Source organism: Ascaphus truei, chromosome 1, assembly GCF_040206685.1.
Source record: "Ascaphus truei isolate aAscTru1 chromosome 1, aAscTru1.hap1, whole genome shotgun sequence".
Taxonomy (NCBI): Eukaryota; Metazoa; Chordata; class Amphibia; order Anura; family Ascaphidae; genus Ascaphus; species Ascaphus truei.
Window position 1 is genome coordinate 258,459,982 of NC_134483.1, and position 25,933 is coordinate 258,485,914.

General features: G+C 44.1%; 1 protein-coding gene across 5 annotated transcripts in view; it reads right to left on the reverse strand.

The window, feature by feature from the left end:
- The window catches only part of LOC142496631 (phospholipid-transporting ATPase ABCA1-like), a 1,672,602-nt gene that overhangs the window by 1,179,603 nt on the left and 467,066 nt on the right, over positions 1 to 25,933 (reverse strand). For all 5 annotated transcript variants that reach the window (XM_075603302.1, XM_075603295.1, XM_075603331.1 and 2 more), the window contains 3 exons: positions 23,028 to 23,102; positions 13,216 to 13,405; positions 1,436 to 1,575 (listed from right to left, as the gene is read on the reverse strand). In XM_075603302.1, coding sequence (XP_075459417.1) covers positions 1,436 to 1,575; positions 13,216 to 13,405; positions 23,028 to 23,102 — 405 coding nt within the window. The remainder of the gene's footprint in view (positions 1 to 1,435; positions 1,576 to 13,215; positions 13,406 to 23,027; positions 23,103 to 25,933) is intronic.

The window sequence follows — 25,933 nt, forward strand, 5'->3', positions numbered from 1 at the left end:
ACTCTAGTGACATCTCTGGGAAGAATCTATTACTAGAGATGGGCGAATTCACCCAAATCCGTTTCCTGGATTTTCCCCCCAAAATCCATTTTGCGGTGTAAAATCTGCAAACAGATTTGGTTGGTTTTAATCTGTGCAGATTAATCAAAAACCACAATTGAATACAACCCATGGATGGATTGAGAGAATCCAATCTGCGGTTTCAGCAATGTGTTGATGGATTCTTAAAAATCCACCAACAGATTGCTGAATCCGCGGATTGGATTCTACAAATCCATCCACGGGTGGCGGAATCCATGGAGTGTCTTGGAAATAATAGTAAAAATAATAATAAAAAATCTGCAAAACACGAATCACCCTTTTTGAGATTGATTCGCTGAAATCCGTGGACCAAAGGAAACGGCCATTCTGCTGTGGATACAAATTCGGCAAAAAAAAATTGCCCATCTCTAGTAACATATGGGGTTCTCTGCTTATTTTTATCTTTTGATTTTAAGAAACTGTCTGCATTTTATAGTGTATGACCTTGTAATAATCTTTTTCTGTAAGCTAAGCACTGTACTTTTTGGATATTAAAACTAAACTTTAAGTACTGTAATACTTTGGTCTCTGATTGAACTTTTGCACAGTTTGTAGAGAGTAATTTAGACTTTGGGACACATTTGCTACAACAGATTTTTTGGCGTTAAAGCAGTAGTTCAAGCAATATCCTATATGTGTTTTTTTTTTTTAAATAAATCAGTTTGTACTACTGTATGAGAAAATACTTGTAGCATTTTAAAAAATAAACAATTTTAAAGACATTTTGAATGTATTCTAATGTAACAGACATTTTTGTTCTTATAGCAACAATATACAAAGTCACACCCCCTTTCTGAAACAGCATCACCTTTTTGAACCCTGCCCTCTCTAGCAGTGAACCAATTGAATCTAGTGCTTGCCTAGCCACATCATCTTCCTCACAAAACTTTCGCTTTCAGTGCAGCAGAAGATTACCCAAGATGCATTTAGTGAACCCCCAGCCAAAATGCAGCCATCGATTACAGGAGAACGAATCGATCAGCAACTTAGGTAATTACTTGTCAGTGTGTAGATTGTACTGATGCACATATTGAATGAACATAAAAAATGACAGCTTGAATTGCAGCTCTAAGTAGATATTGTTCATAATAAATAGGAAACATATATACTTTGATAATTGCTTTGGTAGTGGCAGAAGATTCATGTTATATACAGTATATTGGTACGGATTGAGGATATATATTTATATTATATGTTATATGGGTATCCCATTTGAGGGACCTTTGCCGAAAGTGAAAAGTGGATCAGCTAGATAGCTGTGTGTTAACCCTTGTCTCATATACAAGTCACGTGCTCACAGATATGCCATTTGTGATAATCTTAAAATATTTATGTTATAAATATCTCCTCTTACCTCGGTTACGATTTCTTTGGTAACAGCATTATCAGGTGTGTAGACTATCTTTCCCATCAGTAAAGGACGAAATGTGTTCCACAAAAGTTTTAAGGATGTTGTATTCTCCAGAGTAGATATAACAGAATGGCAGAAATCAGCTACAACAAAATGAAACAGAATGTGAAAAAGTATAATTTTTTGTTTGCTTCAAAATGTGCTACTGAATTCATATTTTTGTAGCCCCGAGGTAAATTTTCTCTTTCTGGCCCCCCTCCGCGAGTGCCATGCGGTAGCGGGTGCCGCCGGAGGCCTTGACGGACCCGCCGGCTCTTCGCGAGGGTGGGGGCCAGTGCGGGGAGCGGTGCAGGCTGGTTGCCGGGGACGCGATCGGGCCGTCGCTAGGGCCGCGATCGCGTTGCCACCGGCTGGGCGGCTTGTGAGGAGGGCGCCGCCATTGCGCATTAGCTCGCGCATGCGCAGTGAGTACAAAGCGCGCGATGGGACTCCAGAGATAGGGAGAGGTCACGCGAGAGTAGGGAAGAGGATAGGAAGGTTGAGGCGGCCATTAGGGGTTCGCGCATGCGCGAGGGAAGCGCGCACGCGGCCCCAATGCATTAGGCAGCCCCTGGGAACTACAATTCCCAGGAGGCTTAGGGAGACAGGCACCAGGTGCCCCAGAGGAGCCAATAGGGCTGGAGGAAGCTCAGCCCGGGAATATAGATACATTTCCCGGGCTTTGCAACAGCAGTCAGGAAGAAGCAGAGGAAGGAGTAGGAAGGGTGCAGGGAGCGCGTGACTCCTGCATCAGGTAAGGGTCCTCCCTAGATTCCCAGGCAGGCCCCAATTCCCGGGTAAAGGGCAGGGGGTAACTGAAGAGGGACGCCTTAACTAGGGAGGTGACCCTTGAGTGTGGAAGGTGCTGGTTTGGCAGTGTCGCAGCGGAGAGAGCTGTGGGCACTGTCAAAGAGGCACAGTGTGCTAGCAGTGTGGTTGCTGCGGGATCCAGGGGCTGTGTGTGATTGCAGCTGCCTGTGAGTAGTATCGCTGTATGTGCTGGGCACAGTGCGTGCAGTGTGTGTGAAGTGTGGATCCCTGCAGGCTGACAGTGTGAGCGGTGTGTCAGCTGCAGGTGCTTTGGGAGTAGCTAGTTAATAGCTAGTAGCAGTTACAGTTAGGACTGGGTAGCTGGGGGAAGAGGGGGGCAGGTTATTGTCCACAGGCCCTAGGAGTTTTCCCCCAAGCCATCCCAGGTTGCGGTTCTTCAGGGACAGGCCCTAGGTTAGGGTTGCTGTCACTCTAGCAGTGGTTAGTGATAGGGATAGCGGCGGTTGCTGTTCCCATGCGGTTAGTGTTGCTGTGATCCGGTTGCAGTTCCCGTGAAGCGGTGGGACCCTCGTTGGGGTCCACCGGCAGAGTACCTGGAAAGGATCAGACGGACGTCTGACCCTTTTAGAAGAGAGTTGCGGTCCCGAGCATCGGAGTGCTCGGAAGGTATCTTCAATATTATAAAGTGCACCAACTGGGCCCTAGCTTAACATAGTGACTGCGCAGTCACCCACGACCTCCGTAGGATTTACAAGACATTGGGTGTGGGGTGATCACAGGACACTGGGTGGGGAACACCAGACATTGGGCTGAGGTGATGCGGATAGAGCATCGGGTTATGTTATGTTATGTGATGTTATGTACTGAGTTATATGTGTGTGTTAAGTAAAGTGTTAGTATTCTTTCTATCGTATACGTGTGTTATGGTATTTCTTACTCAGGGCTATATTTCCTAACGGGGGATCCTGGGTAAGTGGAGGCGCTGCACCAGGTAACGTTAAGGGTTTCCCCAGGCTCCCAGCTAGCGGAGGCTCAGATCTCCTGGAGCCACACAGGTTATGCAGTACCAGTAGTCCTTTAGAGCAGGTGTGTTGCAGGGGAAGGGACCGGTTAGACCACGAGGGGCCAATGTGATATTGGGTGGGTCGGCCGGTTTACAAAAAGGGTTACATTTGGAGGCGCTGCTGAGATATCAGACCTGGGGTGCCCTGTACATGTTTTTCTAAATTTGTGTCCTATTTTTGTTCCGCCATGGGGAAGCCCTCAAGGCGGAGGAAGCCACGTGCTAAGTTCCCGGCCGCGCGGGAAAATGTTGCCAACAGTCATCCAGGACTGGCGGGAAAACCCGAGCCCCGCCCCCACACTGTGAGTGACTCAGTACAGAGCTCGCAACACTCCCTGGAAGAGAGTACTGGGTACAGAGAAAATTGCTCACCGTCGTATGGATCCTGGCAGACCAAGGCTGGGAGCGTATCCTTTTTGTTGTGTCCATGTACAATACAAACATTGAGTCTCTGGGGTAGTATGGACCTTAATATTTTGGCGTGCATGGTAAAAATGCGGTTGGAAGACGCGAACGAGGAGGGGTACCTAGACTGTTTTTGTAACCAAGGTGACTGCTCGTCTTGTAATTTGGCTTGGGGGCGTATATGTGGCTACTGCAGGGTACCGACCCTGCAACCCAAACTGCCGCAGCCTACAGAACGGCCAGTGGGAGGGGACACTGTTGTAGAAATGGAGTGTCCTTCCCCTGAGAAGGAAATAGACTGCCAGGGGTTACACTCCAATGTGTATATGCCCTGGCGAGCGCCAGGAATAGATGAAGTTGTGCTAGCGTGTCCCTGCCTGCAAAAAGCCCGTGCCTCGGGAGCAGTCCTGTCGCAGTTACCGCTCGACTTCAAGAACATCGAGTTGGATGGAGAACTGGGTATCCAGTGTTTTATGCCAAATTGTGACTGTCCTAGGGAGGCACTGGAGTGGGGGCCTCAATGTGAGTGTTGCGGGGCCTGGTTCCTACAGCCTATCCTGCCCCAGGCGGCGGAACCAGCCGATGAAGAAGAGGAGGAGCCGGACCTCTCTCCTGAAGTAAGTGATGCGTGTCCCCAGTCTGTTCTACTTCCAGAGGCCGCCGGGGACCCGTGTGTCCAGACCACTGTGGCAGACCCTCTCAAAGGGGACGTGCAAATGGAGGAGCAGGAACTTCTGATGGCGGAACCTGCGGAGGAAGAGGCGCCTGATGGTGCTACCGAGGTGGGTGAAGCCGCTACTGATTTGTCCACTTCAGCCATGGAGGTGGTGGAGGGCCCGTGTGCCCAAATGAACTTTCTAGATGCTGAGCCAGAGCCGCTGAAGGCGGAGCTCCAGATGTCGGAACCCCAGATGTCGGTTCCAGACCCGGTTCCCGAGCAGGAACCACCGAGACCAGAACCACCGATTCCGGAAGGCCAGGGTAAGGTGCTTGTACCCCCGCCCATGTGTGATGATTCTAGCGACCCACCGAGCGTGGTGATGCGCCTCCCGGCGGACCACTCCAGTGAGGTCATCGAGGCACCCGCCTCAACTGATGCAGACCATGATGTGGGCCCGTGTGCCCTGCAACTGACAGTCCGGCCTATCAACGAGGTACCAGCGGTCCCAGGCTTGGGATCAGTACCTGCCGACAACGACAAGGGTAAGTTGACTGCCCCAGGGGTGTCGGGTGTGAGCTCCCCGGTGATCGTGGAGCCTGGTGACTCCAGAGGTAGGGTCACCCGGGCGATGGGCTCACCCCGTCATCGCATCCTGGTGGAGGTGTCTCCCCCAGAAGATCTCTGCAGATCGTGGAACGAATCCGACCTCATGAAGGTATCCGGTGTAGCGGACCGGAGCGACACATACTCCTGCACGAGGAGTCTCCAAGCTTGGCCTTCTCAAGACCCGGGCCTACCCAAAGAAGTGGTGCCGTCCGCGGACGAAGTCACCGTTAAAGGGATTGTTGGAGCGGACAAAGACTCTGTTGAGACCGCTCTGGTAGTTGTGGCCTCTCCCAGGTGCGCGATGGAGCGCTATGTTCGCCATGTGGTGGATCGAGGCAAGAGACTGAACCTCCCTGTCTCCCATGAGACGAGACCGGAGGAACCGGAAAGGGTCAATACCAGGACCCCTTACTATTTTTTCTGCGAGGGGGAGAAGGTGGGTTGGTGCAAGGGACAGGTCTTGAGCTCCAAAAGACTCACAGGAGTCAAGGTGGGATACCCTCACCCAGTCTGTTAGGGGCACTCCAATCTGAAACTCAGCTGGCCTCGGGTATCCATGCGGGGATGTTGGATACGAACGGGAAAATGCTTATGTATGATGTACGGTTTACTATGCATTTTTCATTGTGTAATCCACTGCATGGTTGCTACCCAAGCGAGGGTGTTGGGATTCTGCGAAGGGGAGAATGTAGCCCCGAGGTAAATTTTCTCTTTCTGGCCCCCCTCCGCGAGTGCCGTGCGGTAGCGGGTGCCGCCGGAGGCCTTGACGGACCCGCCGGCACTTCGGTGGTGCAGGCTGGTTGCCGGGGACGCGATCGGGCCGTCGCTAGGGCCGCGATCGCGTTGCCACCGGCTGGGCGGCTTGTGAGGAGGGCGCCGCCATTGCGCATTAGCTCGCGCATGCGCAGTGAGTACAAAGCGCGCGATGGGACTCCAGAGATAGGGAGAGGTCACGCGAGAGTAGGGAAGAGGATAGGAAGGTTGAGGCGGCCATTAGGGGTTCGCGCATGCGCGAGGGAAGCGCGCACGCGGCCCCAATGCATTAGGCAGCCCCTGGGAACTACAATTCCCAGGAGGCTTAGGGAGACAGGCACCAGGTGCCCCAGAGGAGCCAATAGGGCTGGAGGAAGCTCAGCCCGGGAATATAGATACATTTCCCGGGCTTTGCAACAGCAGTCAGGAAGAAGCAGAGGAAGGAGTAGGAAGGGTGCAGGGAGCGCGTGGCTCCTGCATCAGGTAAGGGTCCTCCCTAGATTCCCAGGCAGGCCCCAATTCCCAGGTAAAGGGCAGGGGGTAACTGAAGAGGGACGCCTTAACTAGGGAGGTGACCCTTGAGTGTGGAAGGTGCTGGTTTGGCAGTGTCGCAGCGGAGAGAGCTGTGGGCACTGTCAAAGAGGCACAGTGTGCTAGCAGTGTGGTTGCTGCGGGATCCAGGGGCTGTGTGTGATTGCAGCTGCCTGTGAGTAGTATCGCTGTATGTGCTGGGCACAGTGCGTGCAGTGTGTGTGAAGTGTGGAACCCTGCAGGCTGACAGTGTGAGCGGTGTGTCAGCTGCAGGTGCTTTGGGAGTAGCTAGTTAATAGCTAGTAGCAGTTACAGTTAGGACTGGGTAGCTGGGGGAAGAGGGGGGCAGGTTATTGTCCACAGGCCCTAGGAGTTTTCCCCCAAGCCATCCCAGGTTGCGGTTCTTCAGGGACAGGCCCTAGGTTAGGGTTGCTGTCACTCTAGCAGTGGTTAGTGATAGGGATAGCGGCGGTTGCTGTTCCCATGCGGTTGGTGTTGCCGTGATCCGGTTGCAGTTCCCGTGAAGCGGTGGGACCCTCGTTGGGGTCCACCGGCAGAGTACCTGGAAAGGATCAGACGGATGAAGAGACCCCTGTGGTCTCGAAACGCGTTGGACTGAAGACTACTTGTGAACCCTCACTACCAACCACCCCGTGTGAACCAGCCCGGTGCTTTTGCTGACTTGCGACGCTCAGTCGCGATCGTGTGACGTCACGAATCAGGAAGCGCCGAATCCAGACGCCCCACAGCGTGTGCTCCGCTGCTACAGAGACTGATACAGTGTGAGACATTATTGCTTGGCACGGCAAATTGGCTGTACTGCTGTTCAGCTGAACTGGAGACCCTCTAAGTACTACCTCGAGGCTGAGGGCTGTAGTAACACCTTACCGATCGGAAGACCACCCAGACCCTACCCCGAGGCTGAGGGATTGAGAAGGAGAGAGCCACGACATCTCTATTGGCGTCCGTTGGTGCTTGGGTAACATTAACCCTGAAATGATTGTTTTTTCTATCTAAATGTACGCTTAATACTCACCTTTATTTTGTGGTTACTAATATAATTTTTAATGCACTATGAGCGTTGTGCGCTGTGTTTTTTGTATTTCTGTTTGCTATTAGGGGGTATTTTAGCCATCCCTGGTGCCACAGCTGCAGACGTTCCATATACTCTATGTTGTTTAAAGGTCACCTCCTTTTGTACATCAATATATCACCTCACTTTTATTGATTGTAGTAGCGCACTTTATTTTTTCACATTTTCTCACATGTCCTTGCGAATGCCTGGCCACCAGCAGGTCTGTTCCAGGAAATCGATGGCTCTCTTAGTCCCTGGAACTTTTAGAAAATTGGCCCAATTTCAGTACCTTTCTACGATAAGATGGTGCGGTGAAGAGACGTCCCTCTGGGACTTGAAGACCTTTAGGAACATCAGAATGGCTTTGTGCGATTTCTTCCAATGAGTCAAAGGTATTGGCAGAGATTATACATGATGGAGGGAGTATGGTTTCCTTTCGATCATCGGTCTTGTCTTCCACCAGAAATTGAGGGGAGAGAGCATCTGCCTTCACGTTTTTGGAACCGGGAAGATAAGAAATAATACAATTTTATCAAAAGAAGAAAAAGGACCATTTTGCTTGTCACGACTCCAAGTGGCGAGCGCCTTCAAATGTCGAGAAGATTCTTATGGTCAGTGAGAATGTTAACTTGATTTTTGGTACACTCGAGTAAATGCCCACATCGTACTATAGTTCTGTTCGGCAGATGAGAATTTTTTGGAAAAGAAGGCACAGGTGTGCAATTTGGCTTGGAGACATTTTTGGAATAACATTGCTCCAGCCCCAACTTCTGAAGCATCTACCTCCAGGGTAAAAGGCAGGCCTGGATCAGGGTGCATGAGCACCGGAGCTGAGATGAAGGCATTCTTTAACTTCTCGAAGGCGTGGATGGCATCAGAAGACCACATTGCCACGTCGGCTCCTTTTTGTGTTAATGCCGTGATGGGTGCCACTACAGAAGGGAAGTTCTCTATGAACCTATGGTAATAGTTGCCGATTCCCAGAAACATTTTTACGGCTTTCAGGGTTGTGGGCCAGGGCCAATCCAAAACTGCTTTCACCTTGGCAGGATCCATTTCTAGGCCGGTGTCAGGGATAATGTAGCCTAGGAAGTAAGGTCTGGTGAAATTGACACTTCTCTAATTTTGCAAACAGGTGATTCTCTCAGATTCTCTCAGTTGGAGTACCTGTTTGACATGGGCAGGATGATCCCATATGGTTTTGGAGAAGATTAGTATGTCGTCTAAGTACACAATGACGTATTGGTCGAGAAGATCCCTAAAAACTTCATTGATGAAATCTTGGAAGACTGTGTGAGCGTTACAAAGACCAAACAGCATGACCAGGTACTCGGAATGGCCGTCCCAAGTATTAAAGGCTGTTTTTCACTCATCTCCTTGTTGGATTCTCACCAGGTTGTAAGCCCCCCCGTAAGTCCAATTTGGTGAAAATGGTGGAACCCTGGAGCCTGTAATAAAGTTCGGCATCAAGAGGTAGCGGTACCGTTTTTTATGGTGATTTTATTAAGCCCCTGATAGTCTATACACGGTCTGAGAGACCCCTCCTTCTTCACGAAGAAAAACCCTGCACCTCTCAGGGACAAGAATTTCAGAATAAAACCTCTCTGGTGATTCTCCTGGATGTACTCCTTCATTGCTTTGGTCTCTGGAGGAGATAAAGGGTAGGAACAACCTCACTGAGGTATGGAACTGGGTAATAGGTTGATGGGGCAGTGGAATGACCGATGGGGTGGCATCTCCTCGGATTGGGCCTTATTGAAGACATCCTGAAATTCGGAATAGATCTTAGCAAGAAGAGAGGTTACCTGTTCATGTATGGAGGCCCCGCATAGGGCTTTGGAAGGTAATGAGCAATTCTTGGAGCAGTACGAGCTCCATTGAAATTATTGCGCCTCTGTCCAGTTGATCCGAGGGTGTTCTGCTGGAGCCACGGGTGTCCAAGAATAACATCCACGGTAGCTGTATGAATGACGTCTAACTTGATTGATTCGGTGTGGTCTTCTTCCGGTCTGCAATTGAAAGGGGATAGTCTTGAGAGAAATAAAAGCAGGTTGTAAGGGGCGGCCATCAATAGCCTCCCGACTGACAGGATGACACTTACGCACCAATGAAATGTTATATTTTTCTGCAAACCCCTGGTCGCCAAAATTTCCACCTGACCCAGAGTCCATAAAGGCCTGAGTGGTGGCCTTGAAGGTATCTCCAGTTAATGTAGGGTGATGGGTATCAAGAGTCAACATGGTATTTGAGGATGAGAAGCGGAAATAGATCCCAGTGAAGTCCTCCCAGCTTTCACTGGAATTTGGCATTTCCCAACTTGTGGGGACAGGTGAGTATGTGGGGACAGGTGAGTACCTGGTGACCAGTATTTCCACAGTACAGGCAGAGTCCTGCATCACATCTGCGCTGTTTCTCACCTGGTGACAAATTGTTGTCCGGGTCTGGAAGTGGAGGTTTAAGAGACCCTGCGTAGAAGTTGTGGAAAGACTGCGTACCTGATTTGCGTTGAGTTCTCTCGGCTCTTCTCTCCTGTAGCCTTAAGTCCACTCGGATGCATAGTCCGATGAGTTACTCAAGCTCTTTGGGATGTTCCTGGGCAGCGAGTTCATCTTTCAGATTCTCGGAGAGTCTTTGCCAGAAGGCCGTCGCCAATGCCTCATCATTCCAGCCGGTCTCAGCCTCTATGGTTCGGAATTAGACCGCGTACCTGGCCACGGGACAGTTGCCTTGGGAGATATGAAACAGAGATGATGCAGCTGTTATCTTTCACACAGGGGTGTCAAACACTCTGTGGAATTCTGTGGTCCAGCCATTGTTCCCAGATGGGAGAAGCCCACGCCAAGACATCATCCACTAGTAGTGATATTGATAATGGCAACCTTAGACCGCTTTGAAAGAAAGCGAGATGGCATCAATTCGAACTGGATATGACATTGATCCAGGAACCCATGACAGCCAAGCGGATCGCCACCAAAGAGGTTGGGTGTAGGGAGTCGGGGTTCGGAGGCTGCGTCTGTGGGCATGGCTGCAGGGGCAGACACCGCTGATGGGAGAGGAATAGCAGGGATACGTGGTGCCAGACTAGTCATAGTTTGTACAGTCCGTTGGAGTTGCTCCCTCCGCTGACTGTTCTGATCAAGAAATGTCTCCACTTTTTTAAACATGTCTGAGTGCAAGTTCAAGACTCGAACCACCAAAACGGGGTCCATGTTTGTGGGGCTGAGCATACTGTAACAAGTGCCCACCACAAAATAGACAGGACAGCAGGGCTGAGGTGGAGATATTGATAGCCACCGACTTACAACCGCGCAAGCTCGTCCGGAGTGCAGAGTGGAAGTCGTACTTGTGTGTAGCTTGCATGTGGTGCGCCTCACCCATGACATCACGGGGGCAGAGCTTGAGCGAGACTCTTTCGGTGTCACCCAGCCTGGTAGAGCGGCGCATCTGCTGCTTCATCATGGGACGTGTCATGGGGTCGGAGCCTAAGCACGGGACGTGTAGTATCCCCTTAGGCTGGTTGCGCGTATCACCTGTCCCATCGTGGGGTGCATCACTGAGCCGGGGCCAACGGGCAATCCTCACACTGGCTTCCCCACTGGCCATGTCTTTATTGATTATTAGAACTTGGCCATGACTCTAGACTTGTCCTCAGCTAGGCCAGGCTTCTCTGTTAACTCTGTGCCAAGTACTTTGCTATTCAGAGCAAAGCACTTTTGAAAAGCCCACCAGCGCTTCAACGGACCAAGTCCCAAAATTGTCTGGTTCTCTGATCAGGCAGTCCCCTTACATAGACCTCGGTATCCTCTGGTCGCCAGTCCCTCTTCCATGTTAAACAATCAGAGAATGGATCTTAACCACAACAGCCAATCACAAGATGGAGGCTCGTTTTGCTGCATGCGTCAGGGGAGGGGGTGTGTCGATGTGCTCAGGAAGCAGGTAAGCAGGAAATTCAAACTGGCCAATGGGAACGGTGAATATGAGCAACAGCTTCCTCTTGCCAGCCCTATACCTCTGCTGGGTAGTCTCCACCGAGTCTGGGAGAACAAAGAGTCTTACCCACAGGGAGTCTGTCTCCAGACCTGGTACTCTACCCTTCTCCGCTGACCAAACAGCCCGACACCTCTCGACTTACATCCTCCCTTTTGATCCAACATCTCTATTCAGACATCCAGGTTCATCGAATAACCAGTGAAAACATATCTGATTCCAATATTGTGATGTTAAATCTTCCCAATCCCCAAATGGATGGTACTCACATTTTTCAAATAATTTCAATATTTTATCCTGAAGAAACGTTTTGAGGTGAAACGCGTAGAGTGTCTATGTGGCGATACGCTGTCTGCTGCCTGAGAAAATCGCCTTCCGCTTGAACATCCGGGAGATCACCACCCAGAAGCACGAAGACATGAGACGCCGACAGAGCTGAACAGCAGTGGGGGGAGAAAGTACTCCAGGTTCCAGCTGTCGGTGTAGATAATTGGATCAAACTGCTTTTATAATTCTAGTACCATGTGAGTGCATTTCAACATTTTACTTACCCTTATAAAGTGTCATATCAGTCTGCACTATGTTTGGTCCTTTATTTACTCTATGAAGGTTCCATTTGTGTGTGTTCAATGATCACTCGGTCCTGAGGTTATTATTATTCATCTGATTTTCATGTGCACGTTTATTTTATGCACTGATTAAGTGATATATTTTCACTCACTTGATATACATATTTACATTTTTCACTTTTATTCACTTATTCTATTTAAGAATATTTAATTGAATTAGATAGCGCCACCAGGGTAACATTGCTCATTACCAGGACTGTCTTCATAGAGATGAATACACGTTTTAAAACACATTTTCTTTTTTAACCTGGATGTGAGTAACACCACTTTAGGTGTGACCTAACTAATGTAAAGTAACGTTAAGTCCTCACACTAACCTTAATGGACTTTGGGGCACATGCATCAAATACTGGTATGGGTTATTGTCCAGGTTCTGGCATTAAGGCTCAGTCAAATCAATGGGAGTTAACACCGGGTGTGATAACCCGTAGCTGTACTTGATGCATGTGCCCCTTTAGTTGGTATACAATGCTATTTGATAATGCCTCCGTTGCATATAGTTTGCATATCATTATCGATAATGCTATACTGTTTATGATAGAAAACATGGCTTTATGTTGTTATTGAAGATACACGTTTAGTCTTAACGTGAAGATTTCTAAATTAGGTTATTAGCACATTAAGTAACTTAGCAAAGCTTTGTGGATCTGGGCCTACAGTACCTTGATAATTTTAGGAGAAGCATTACCACAATATTTTTTTTTTAAGTTAATGGACATTGGGAACTACAAAATGTATTAAATGTTTTCACATTTACATAAGTGTTTGTAAAACAATTTTCAAGCATAGAAATATGTCTTTTTAATAAAAAAAATCAAAGCTCTTAGAAATTCTGTAAACTTTAGTGGCTTTAAATGTGATTATTTAAAGTTTTGCATTTGTCCTGGAACTCTGAATATTTGATATTTTATAAATCTCCATGTACAACCTATATATAATTATTAATGAATTTGATATATATAAGATTGTGTCACCTCTAAACTGGCCACTTACATTACATATCTGACATGCATACCATGTGCAATAAAACTGAAGCTTGTTGTTGAACACAACCTATACCATAATGTATAAATCTTTATGTTCAGTGCAAGAACCAACATATAGAAATGCCAACTTAATTATCTTGAAGTTATACAGTATTTACAATTACTGCTACCATTTCCAATGTTTAATTAGGTATCCTGTACCTTAAGAATGTAGAGGAAACTGAATGCACTACAAAGAAAATTGTACATAAATAAATTAACACAAATCTTCACTCACCAGTTGAATTATCAGTTACTTTGTTGTTTGTGCTGCTAGTTGATGAATTTCCCACTGCCATTTCTTTGACATCAGTTCCACATAGAAACACATTCATATTAGTTAGGATTCCACTTATTGAATTATCCATGGCTCTTGAGTTTGAAAAGTTAAAGGTTTTAATAGCCTTTGTTGCTTGAATGTTAGGCATCTAGAAATATAACACTAGATCAACTACTGTTGCCAAACAAGAAATAGAATATAGTAAGTACTGTAATTTCCTTTTTACATTAGAAAAAAAACTATAGTGTCACACAAAAAATATATATGAATCAACAATTTAAGAGGCATTTTAATTTTTTAGTAAATTCTATTTATTATCTTCACATTTAAGTAAGTCAGCAAACTATTAGACTTTCATTTATGTAAAGTTAATTGAAGATGTGGTCATTTAAAGTAAAGAAAATTTATTTAGTTTTTAAATGATATACAATAGCTTAGTTTCTAATTTCCTACCTAATTTTAATTGCAGCCAGTATAGGCTGTGTCTTGCTCTCTTTTATATTCTATGAATTACATTACACTGCATTGACTTTCGCAAAGAATCTGAAAAAAAGCATTGACTGCAGTGAAGAATGGACCAGTCATGGGAAAACTATATGCAAAATATCCCAATATCATGCCGAAGCCATCAGACAATTGAGTGATAGAAACACCTATTACAATTTAAAGGGTGATCTCACATGTGAGTACCGTCTTGAGTTACTAGAATTACTAGAGACGGGTCAAATTCTGAATGTTATTAACAATAAAGAGTTTCTTTTTCTTTCCTGTCCACATCCCGTGATTCCGGTATTCCACCATCTCCCAAAGATCCATAAATCGCTGGTGGACCCTCCTGGTCGACCCATTGTTGCGAGTATTGGATCTTTGGGAGATGGGTTATCGCGGTATGTGGACAGGTTTCTACAACCCCTGGTGTTCAAACTACCATCCTTTATCAGGGATACTACAGACTTCCTCGTCAGTATACAGGAGTTACCATGATCACATGAATACAGGTGGGTCACCATGGATGTGACCTCCCTGTATTCTATCATCGAACACAAACACGGTTTAGAGGCTACTGAGCACTTTTTGGATCAATCCACTTTATCTATCTCACAATGCACTTTTTTATTACAATCAATATCTTTTTTATTAACACATAATTATTTTTTATTTGATTCACTTTTTTATTTACAAAATTTGGGTACCGCAATGGGCACAAGTTTCGCACCATCGTACGCAAATTTATTTATGGGTTTATGGGAGTCACGTTTTATTTATCACAGTAACAATTCATATCGTCATAATATCGTCTTTTACCGGCGATATATTGACGATTTGATCTTTATTTGGAAGGGAGACGAAAAATCACTATTTTCCTTTTTCACTTATCTTAATAATAACACATACAATATTAAATTCACTTTTGAGCACCACATTAATCATATTCACTTTTTGGACTTACTCCTGTATATTGACGCAAATAAAACCATACAATCCGATATCTACAGGAAGCAAAATTCGAGAAACACATTATTATGTGCTCAAAGCTCCCATCCACGGTCGTTGATCAGGAACATACCAGGGGCTCAATTTATCAGATTGAAAAAACTATGCTCAGATAATGAGGTGTTTCTGTCCCGTGCAAGGGAAATGTCTGATAGGTTTCTAGAGCGAGGGTATTCAGCAAAAGACATAGCAACAGCTTTCGCTAAAGCAGATCATACTGAGAGGAGTAAACTTGTGTGTAAAAAAACTAGGAACTATATTCCAAAAAAAGATAGAGAAATATTGTCAAGATTGGACAATAAAAAAAGTCCTTTCTTTATCAGTACATACAGCTCACAATCTCAGGATATTTGTAAAATAATTTCTAAACATTGGCATACACTTTTACTAGACAAAGACATCTGCCCAATGTTGGCACAAGGCCCTAGATTTTCCTATAGGAAAGCCAACACTTTGGCATCACACTTATCACCAAGCATGTTTAATTCTAAGTCCAACTCAACTCAAATTTCAAGCATTCCAAAAGGCTTTTATAAGTGGAACGTGCTCTATGTGCCAGTACGCTTGTCAAAGGAAATATATTTCTTATAATACCAACCTCAAGAAATATTACATTAAGTCTTTTCTCAATTGTAACATTTCATTCGTTATCTACATTCTTTTTTGTGGCTGCGGACAAAAATACATAGGCCGCACTATAAGACCACTCAGAATAAGAATATCTGAACATGTACGGTTAATCAAGAAAGGGGACTTAAATCATCCAGTTCCCAGACACTTTGCACAATGTCGACATGGGGGCATTAAAAACTTTTCTTTCTCTGCCATAGAACATGTACCCTGCCATCCTAGAGGTGGCAATAGGGAAAATATGTTAAATAAACAAGAGATGTATTGGATATACACTCTCAACACTCTCCATCCACACGGCATTAACCATGAGTGGGAGTTAAAACACTTCTTACATGGTTGATATCTAGGGGAGTCTTGAGAGTGTGTCTCCATGCATCTCAACACATATATCTTGGTATTAATTTAATTCAATTTATCATATTCAGTGCATTGTTCAAAAATATAAATTGTTTGGATTTTGATATTGTCCCTAATGTGATTCATATTTCTATGAGAGTTATATTTCATTAACTATCAATGTTGTTTATATTGCTTGATTGACTCTTCCATATGGTATACAATATAACGTGTGTATATATATGAAAAATAACAAAGTATATAAAAATAAGATACTTGCAACATTGTCAATAACGTATACAAATCCATTGGTATCACTACATGTGTATGTGTGTATATCATTTTTTCTTTAATATAACTTGCATATTATATTGGTTTAGGTATATATATATTATCTTTCAATGTGTAACCAATTTTCATTCGGTCCTAATATTTGGGATATATATATATATATTTATTATTATCATTTTTCCTTCCATAAATCTAATTATGTTTTCCAAGTGCAAAGGAATTATTAATATATTTTATATTTGGGTTGCTGCACATTACTTGACTTTGTTTTTAATATGTTATTAACCAATTGTATATTGATTTTTGTCATCACTTGTCTTGTATGTTTGTTGTATATTCACAATATATCCTTGTAGACAGGGTTCGTCTCCACATAAGGGCTCAATTATAATCAGTAATTTACAAATTGCTTTCAACTGATTTAATTAAATATCCAGCCAATAGGAGACAGGAACCTGCCTACTTAAGATACTTGTGAACAGATTCATTGTACTCTTTGATAAAGTTCCTAATGGAATGAAACGCGTCAGAGGATGTGAATCTCTGTGATGTCCAGCACCAAGATTGAATAAATATTGATTTTATATTCGTCCATGGCTGAGTTCCTACGTATGCAGTGACCGTCGAGTTTTCTTCTATTTGCCCATTCTACGTTCACGGCTGAGGCCCGCCAAGGATCCCCTGCACTACGGGGCAGACGCCACGATACCTCCTTCCCTTGCAGTCGCGGGGACAGCCGGCATACGTGATGCGTCCTGTGTAACCCTCCCAGACTCACCAGGCTGGCGACGGCGATGACGTCATTCCGAAGCGCCGCACATGTGGAGCAAACGCCGGGAGTTCAACAGAGCGAACAGTGAAGACACCAGGCGGGTTAAGGGCAGCAGGCACCGGTTGGCTTATCCGTGAGTACAGGAGAGGAGTTTCCAAACACAGCTTCTCATCCAGTCTCCTCACCAACCCCTGCACAACCCCCCCCCCCCCTAGGTTTTTAAGTCTGCATTACTGTTGCTTCATTATATATGTAACGCCTTATATGTTGATTGCAGTGGGATCGCTTCTTTTTCATCCAAGTTTCAAAGCAACCAAGGTTATTACTTGACCCATATCTAGACATATACACTTTCTAGAGCGCCGAACATCGTGGGGTTTACTCCCCTTATTCTATAGCCTGGGATACAGCAGTAAGGACAGAGGAGAGATCCCTTCCTTCCTTTATAGGTGGGCAGAGCCTCAAGTAGAGCAGCATGGGGCTGGAGCTGCAGCCTGAGAGACAGGCTGGGGAAGGTGAGAGGGTGGGGAAGGGTTACATCACAGGGGTAAAAACAGACGTGAGAGGAAAGAAGACAGAAAAGAAGAGACACAAAGAGAAAACAAAGTACAAGAGAGAAATACATACAGTAAGAGGAACAAGAAAGACATGAGGGGAGAAAAATGTATACTGTGTATATCATATCATGTTTGCATGAAATTCTATTAGTCTGGTAAGATGACATTAGCATGGTATAGGGTCTTTGTTCCTATTACCTATTGTAAATGGCATATTAAGGGACACTTATACTAAGTGGTGCTATGCCATAAATAATGTATGACCAGTAGCAAATTAACCAGGGGAGCAAGGACTAACCGCCTCTAGAGCCTGATTGGGATGCTGAAAGACCAAGCTCTATTCGATTGACAGGAGAGGAGCTTCCTGCTTCTATTGATGTAAATGAAGGGGCAGTGGTCCCACATGGGTTTGCATCCCCATAAATGCTGCAGCTGATGAATTACAGGCACCAGGGCAGGTGGGTCTGCACTGGTTGATAAGCACAATTCTGTCCAGGTTGGAACTAAACTAGTGGGACCATTTTCAAGCAGCAAAGAGCTAGTCGGTCAACAGTCAACTAGCCCTGCTTTCCAAGTGTCCCCAGGCACATACTGTAGTCAGATATCTAGGTAACAGACAAGAGAGGAATTAAGGGTCTTTAAGGGATGAGTGAGCAGGATGCAGGCTACAGAGTTTGGGGCATTGCTTCCTGGCACTGCTCCTCCAGCATCCACAGACTGCTAGCTACCATTTCAAGCTAGCTCATTAGACCAGCACCACCTGCCCTTGCCTCCTCAGTCCTCCAGCTGCCTCCCCCAGGTCTCAGTGTCACTGTCACCTTCAGCCCTTCTTATGTCAACACTGGATTTCCAGCTGTCTTCTACAGACACCAGAGGCCAGCACATCAAATGCAAAAACTTCACAAAAGCTGCACTAGAAGTGCAAGAGGAAGGTTTATCGTGCACCCATTATTTTTGGCAGGTGGGGCTAACAGATTAGAGGAGCTGACTAGCACCACAAACCTGGAGGTAATATAGCAACATCTGTCAAAAATGACAAGCCTCTAGAAAGGTGTCAAAGGGAAGGGGTAAGGAAAGGAAGGTTTAGAGTCAATTGCAATTACAGCTCATACTGAAAAGGCTGGGTGACTAGATCAAAAGTGGATATCATGCTGGCAGCATCACATTCTTCATGAATCTTTAGATTAACAAGGCTTTTGTGGTAAGGAGGTTTATTGGTAGTTTTATGTAGACTCGAGGGTCAGCAGGCCAACAAAAGAACACGTAGCTATGGAGAGGCTGGCATCCCTAATCCATATAAAGAGGTTTTCACCTAAGCATTCTTCAGGACATACAAAATTGGAGAACTTAGAATCAGCATCCAACAAATTCAGATGCAAGCTTGGGACAAAATTGCACAGGCAGAAAGGAAGCAGGAGACGGCATACCCAGTTAACCTGGTAAAAAAAAAATACAAAGATGGGGAGAGGTTTTTATGGTACCTGTATATAGGGACTTTACACTGCTATCAAGGTATAATTTAAAAAAATGTTTTAATCGCTGCTTGCAAGTATGTAATATGTACCCAACACACTTCGCCATGCATTCCTTTAAGATATAAGCAATAACATTAGCAGCCAAAAGAGGGCATCCAGCAGAAGATGAAGCTAAAGAAAGATAAGTAGGTGTCAGTCAAACCGGTATTAGCTTCAAGTGACAGGACAATTAAAAGAGAAAGGAAAGAAAGTGTGGATGGTGCATGATAATAATTAGCTGCTATTTCAATTACACCATAATCTCCATGTCCTATCTATTCTGCCTCCTCCAGTTAGCAGCACAACAGAAGATTTGGTTGATATACTGATACAAACATTGGGCCGGTGAACCTACTATCTGCAGTTAGAGGTAACTCAAGAAAGGATGTCCTTGACTGTCTTTAGAGGTATGTTGGCTCGTTTATTTAGCAAGGGGGAGAATGCAAGGATCATCAGACTAGGACATTTATGTTTAAATAAAGATATTTAAAAAAAGAAAGCCTCTGTTCCCCATCAGCCTCTCTTCTGGACTTCTCAGAGAGAGGAAGGGAAGAAAGATGGGGGGGGGGGAAGAAAGATGGGGGGGGGAAAGAAACAAGAAACAGCGGAGGAAAAATCCATAGCAATAGCCTGTCAGCCTTTCCTACCACTTAAGAGCTCAGCAAAAGAGATAAAGAGCCAGGGGAGGTATGTGACAATAGGGGCGAATCACTAAGCAGTGATAACTGCTTTAAGTATGATAAATGGCTTTTTAGACCGATATTGCCTGCTGTGCGATTCACCAAGCAGTGATAACAGTGCTTTAATCGGCCTTAAAAGACATTTTTTCACCCCCCAAATAAATGTGAGGAAAAAAATTGTCCGATCAGGTTAAAAACGGCAAAAGCGCCATTTTTTGTCAGTCGTCGCTATTCACTAAGCAGTGAATCGTACTTTAAAAACAAGCCAGATTTTTGCACCAGCTAAATACTGGAGCAAAAGAAATGGAGCCATGAATGAAATCATTGTTTATGTTTTTTTTACCGCACAATTAATACAACAGGCTGGCGGGTGTCCACGGGTGATCCTCACGGGAGTCCGGGGCTCTGTGGTGACCCCCGCGGGAGTCCAGGGCCCTCAGGGCGATACCCGTGGCCAAAAAAACATAACAGACAATACTTTTAAATAAATACACCCCCCTCCTGCCCCCTAAAATGCAAATGTATTTGGCCCTTTAGGGCTATACATACATACATACATACATACATACATACATACATACATACATACATACATACAGTAAGAAGCAATGGTTGTTTTGGCAAATGCCAATGTTTTGGCAAATGCTGTATTTTAAATGTATATTGGTTCTTTGTTTTTAAATTTGTATGCTTTTTATATTGCATATTGATGTAGTGTTCTGGAATTTTTGGTGGTGTTTTAAATTGTTTATTTCTGGCTTTTGATTGGTGTTTGCTTTTTAATGTTGGATTATTTTTAGACTTTTGATTTGAATGCAGTTTATTTGGATATTTATTTTATTTATTCATGGTTTTTTTTTAGTGGTTAAATTGTTTATTCTGGTCTTTATTTTGGATTTGATTAATTGATTGGTGGTAATTTTGTTCTGTTTACTTCATTATTTGTTTTTATTTTGAGATTGTTTTGAATGCATTGGATCTTGTTTGTGATTGTTTTTCTAGATTGACCATTGACTGCATAGTGTTAAATCATGTCCATATTATATGGGCATGATGTACCCACTGTGCCATTCAATTGTTTGGCATACAGTAAGGAATTGTTCATTTTGCAATGTAATGTGGTTTTGTTTGGGCCTGTTTTTTTATACCTTCACCATTTCTTGCTATAGTGGTAAATCATGCCAATATTATATGAGCATGATGTACCCACTGTACAAAGGAATGGGTGAAGTGTGGGGGTACTTGTCTGGGGAGGGTGGTTGCCTGGGGAGGTTAGACCTCCTGGGTAAAAGTAGTGGGAGAGGGTGGGTTAACCCCTTAATTATTATAGCGGTTACTAATCGCTAGGTGATTAAGGGGTTAGGGGACATTAGATTGTATTTTTCATTGTACTGTATTGTTTGTGGCAACGGAGGACATGGATGGTAATGAGGATGGCTTTCATCGTGGCAGCCTGGCAGGGGTGAGTGCAAGTTTTATCTAATTTATTTCTGCAGCTTAATGTTTTATTTTAAATGGGCTAAAGCACTATTATCCATATCTGGATAATAGTAATTTTGACCATTAATGTAATGGATCTGTTATGGGGAAGGGGGGAGTATTTATTTCCCGCTTATTTATTTTTAAAGCAAAGGATTGGTACCACAGGCCAGCGGGGACCGCCGGACACCTGCAGGGATCACCCGAGGGCCCCCGGACACCCGCGGGGACAACCCGAGGGCCCCCGCTGGCCTATAGTAACATTCCTATGCTTTAAAAAAACAACAACAAATGTATTTTAATGTATGTTAGGGGGGTATAGGAGTTGTTGGGGGCTCAGGGGGTGGGTGGATAGCACATATTGAAAGGTTTATTGGGGGTAAATGCCACCAATGAAGCTGCTATTAGGCCTTAACCCCTTCATTGCATTAGCGGCTAGCCGCTAAGTTAATGAAGCTGCTTTAATGTATTTGTTTTTAATAGGGTGCAGGAGTAGGGTGTCTCCTGAGCTGAACCTCTTTGATTTCTGGCTCAGGGACCACCTGCTTCCTGAGTTACAGGCCCCGTTATGGAGCATCGGATACCAGTGTCGCCGCCATTTTTAAAGCATCCGCGTCACATGATGGAGGAGATACCGGCACCCCATATCTCAGCCTGTAACTTGCGAAGCAGAGGGTCCCCGAGGCTGAAACCAATGCGGTTCATCTTAGGAGACCCCTGCTCCCGCACATTATTAATAAAAATTATTTTAATGCAGCTTCATTACCATAGCGGATAGCCGCTACGGCAATTAATTATTTTTATTGATATGGGTGTTTTCATACAAGTATACATGAGCAGGGGTCTCCTAAGCTGAACCACATTGGTTTTAGCCTCGGGGACCTCTTATTTCATGAGATACAGGCCCCTTATGGGATGCCAGTATCCCCCTGCAAGATTTAAATCCCCCAGTTACATGACGCAGGAGATTTAAAAGCAGAGGTGATACCGGCACCCCTTAACGGGGCCTGTATTCATGAAGTAGGGGGTCCCGAGGCTGAAACCAATGCGGTTCAGCTCAGGAGACCCCCTGCTAATGTACACTACTATTAAAATGAATATTTATACTGTACGATCTCCTCTAAGAGCCGTGCATGAAGACGCAGCGTCTCCATGCATTTCTTACAGGCTGCTTTTTTTTCTATCAGTTATCGTGCTTTAGAATTTAAAGCATGATAGCAGGGAAAAAATAAAAAACAGCTTGCGCGATCAGGCATGTTTTTGCCCGCACGGACCAAAATGCACTTCCCTTCTTAGTGAATGCCATGTTTGGCTTCACTTTGTAACGGGTGAGTCAATATTTCCCTATAGGATGCAAAAGCTTACTGCTTAGTTAATCGCCCCCAATGTGTTTCTGGAAGTGCCTATTTGTAATGGTGTGCCCTGGGGGTGACAATATGTATGTGTTTATGTGGCCGACAGTATATCTATATAAGGGAAGGTGTCTGTGGATTATTTTATATACATACCATACATACATACATACATACATACATACATACATACTGTACATACATACGTATGTGTGTGTGTGTGTGTTTCTGGTAATGCCAAAATATGCGAGTGTGACTGCAGGTTTTAGTTTTTGTCTGGGAGTGACCGTACTTGTGAGTATGGCTACGGTTGAATATGTTTCAGAAACTGTGTCTCTGTGTTAGGGTGTGTGCATGTATGTGTATGTGATGTGACTGCTCATCTTGGGTTGCCCACTGAGATAGTCTGCCCCTGCATATAGCCCACTGAAGTAAATGGATCTTATGACACAAGATTGTTTTTTATAGCATAGCTATGCTGATGATATGGCCCTAAGTCTTTATAACACTACAAGAATAGACCAACATTGAACTTTTGTAAATAGTTTGCATTTGACTTAAAAAAGTATACAGTATGAACATCCACATTTTTTGTCAACAGAAATGTCTAATTTAAGTAATTTTCCTGTACTCCCTTGGTTGCTCCCAAGACAGTTACTTACCTGTGAAGCCAGGTCTGTAACATCTCTCAGAATATTGCTAAATGTTTCTCCGTTGACACCCAATGAAAGAGGAAGCTGTAGTTGCAGAAAGAAAATATTATCAGAAACTTTAAATTAACACAGAACATTAGTGGATCTGAGAATAATTAAATATAAAGTAGTTTGGTAATGTTCCATGCAGGAATTTAGTTCAGAAGCTTATCAATTATTAATTGACAGGCAAAATACTATAATCAATTTGTAGAACATTTAATGTATCTCAAATATACTTATGCCTAATACATCCCAGGTCAATATATGAATTACATATTGGTGTTAAACATGAAGGCAATACATCTCTCTAATATTTTAGCTTGATAATTTAGTTTTAACATTTAAAGCTTTTTGTTAATTTCAATCTAGCAGTCTTTTTACATGAATTATTTACATTCTTTAAAATTATAAATTACACATTATGTTAGAGAATACATTATTAGACTACAGATGCAACTGCCGGTTTTAAGCCAATGTTTGAGGAAAATCCCTGAGCATCTCGCAATCACTCAGAGATCAGATTAACAAAGCGGGGGTCCCTCTGTTTTAATAGGAATCACAAGGTGTGAATCCTACCTGGGTGCACCTGTATGTAATAGACACGTAGTAAGAGAGGGACTGAAACAGTCACTCTACATGCGTGCCTCTAACAGGCGATCGCGGGGCTTTTATTTTGATAACATATTATTGTAGCAGGGGTCTCTGGAGCTGAACCACATTGATTTCAGGTCCGGGGACCCCCTGCTTACCGAGATACAGGCCCCGTTATGGGATTTCAGTATCCCAACGGCCATGTTTAAATACTCCCGCGTCACGGCCCACCTGACCGGGAGATTTAAACAAAGCAGAGCGATTTTTTTTTGTTCAAATTGAATGTCTTTTTTATTTGGTGCAGTTTTTTTTATTTGCAGCTTGCACATTGACTGCCTTAGTGGCAAACCCTGCCCATAGGGCACGGTGTGCCACTGTGCCAATAAATTTGTTTATTGGGGGTGGGGGTAGTTGCCCCGGGGAGAGGAGTTAAGCCTCTCGGGTGGGTAGGGTAAGGGGGGTTAACCCTTTAATTACCTTAGTGGTTAATAACCGCTAAGTTGATTAAGTGGTTAGTGGCCAATAGTTAGGGTTTTTATTTTACTGTTGGTGCCCACTGAAGAAGAGGGAGACAAGGAGGGTGAGAGTGGCCTTCATCCTGGCAGGGGTGAGTACAACTTTAATTTACTATATGCTGGCTGGGTCATATTTTGGTTTTGTTTTATTTTTAATTGGCAAATGAGCCATTATCCAGAAATGAATGATAGGAATTTTGTGCATTACTGTACTGTATTTTTTATTTTATTTTTTGTTTTTTTTTGGGGGTGGGGGGTTGTTTTTGTGATTGTATGTTTATTTGGGGTAGAGGACGTGGATGAAGGGGGTAGGTGGGTGGGATGGGCTTAACCTTTTCATTACCATAGCGGTTTCTACCATAAGGTAATGAAGGGGTTAACCCCTCATGCAACCTTCCCAGTATGCCTAACCACCCAGCCTTGGGCAACTACCCCAGTCGCTCACCCACTCTACTCAATAAACCGGGTAGTCTGGTATAACCAGACTTAGCATTAACTTAGCGGTTAGGCGCTTAGGTAATGAAGCTGCTTTTATTTTATTTTAATAACATATCATTGTAGCATGGGTTCTCCGGTGCTGAACCACATTGGTTTAAGCCCCGGGAAGTCCCTGCTTCCAGAGTTACAGGCCCCGTTATGGGGTGCCAGTATCCCTCTGCTTTATTTAAATTTCCCGATCACGTGGGCAGTGATGTGGGAGAATTTAAACATGGCCGCTGGGATACCGGCACCCCATAACGCGCCTGTATCTTGGGAAGCAGGGGCTCCCCGGACCTGAAATCAATATGTTTCAGTTTCTGAGACCCTTTGCTACAATAATATGTTATCAAAATAAAATAAAAGATCCGCAATCGCCTGTAAGAAACGCACAGGTAAAGTGACTTATTCAGTCAATCTTAGTGCGTGTCTCTAAACAGACAGGTGAAGCCCGGTAGGACTCACACCGCGTGAGTCCCATTAAACCAGAGGGATCCCTGCTGTGTTAATCTGATGGTCATTAGTCTGGTTGCCGCATTTCCGTGGCTACGGATAGGATGCCTGTGCAATACGTGGCTCAGAGCCAGCAGTTGCATCTGTACAGTATATGGCTTAATAATTTTCTAATTATCTTAGCAATAAAACAATTCTTAGAATAAAGGCATAAAAAAATGTATGAAATACCATAATTTAGTTAAGAAATTATGTAAAAGCTATAACTAAAATCCTGTCAAATAGTAATTGTACAATAAGTGTTTATATGTCTGAAGTACATCAAATATCTCAGTGATAAAGAAGATGCATTGTGAACAAAATGATCTGGGTTATAGTAGCTTTATAGTGATAGTATTTCTTATTGCATAGTAATGTAAATGCCTAAAGCTTACAATGTAATGTTGAGTAAAAAGAAAATGTAAATATCACAAAAGCTAGTTATAGGTTTTGAACTAGTAATTACTAAAAGATCAATACCTCCATAACTAAGATTATGAAGTGTTTATGTTTGATGTCCATCGTTAATTTTACTTTTTTTATGACAGCACTTCTCTAAACTAAAATGAACTTTTTAGAAGAATTTTCTCTCTCTTTCATTAGAAAGCATTCCATTGTATGTGAATAAATTTGATTTGATAACATAGCAAATATATTACACTGTACATTGAAAAAACTCTGTGTTTAAGGTAAGTACAGCAAAAACTTTGTATACAAATTAGTAAATACTGTATAAAATTCACAAACTCTGAATGGGAGATTAATTATGGATATCTAGTAAATCTTTCTCTTGTAGAG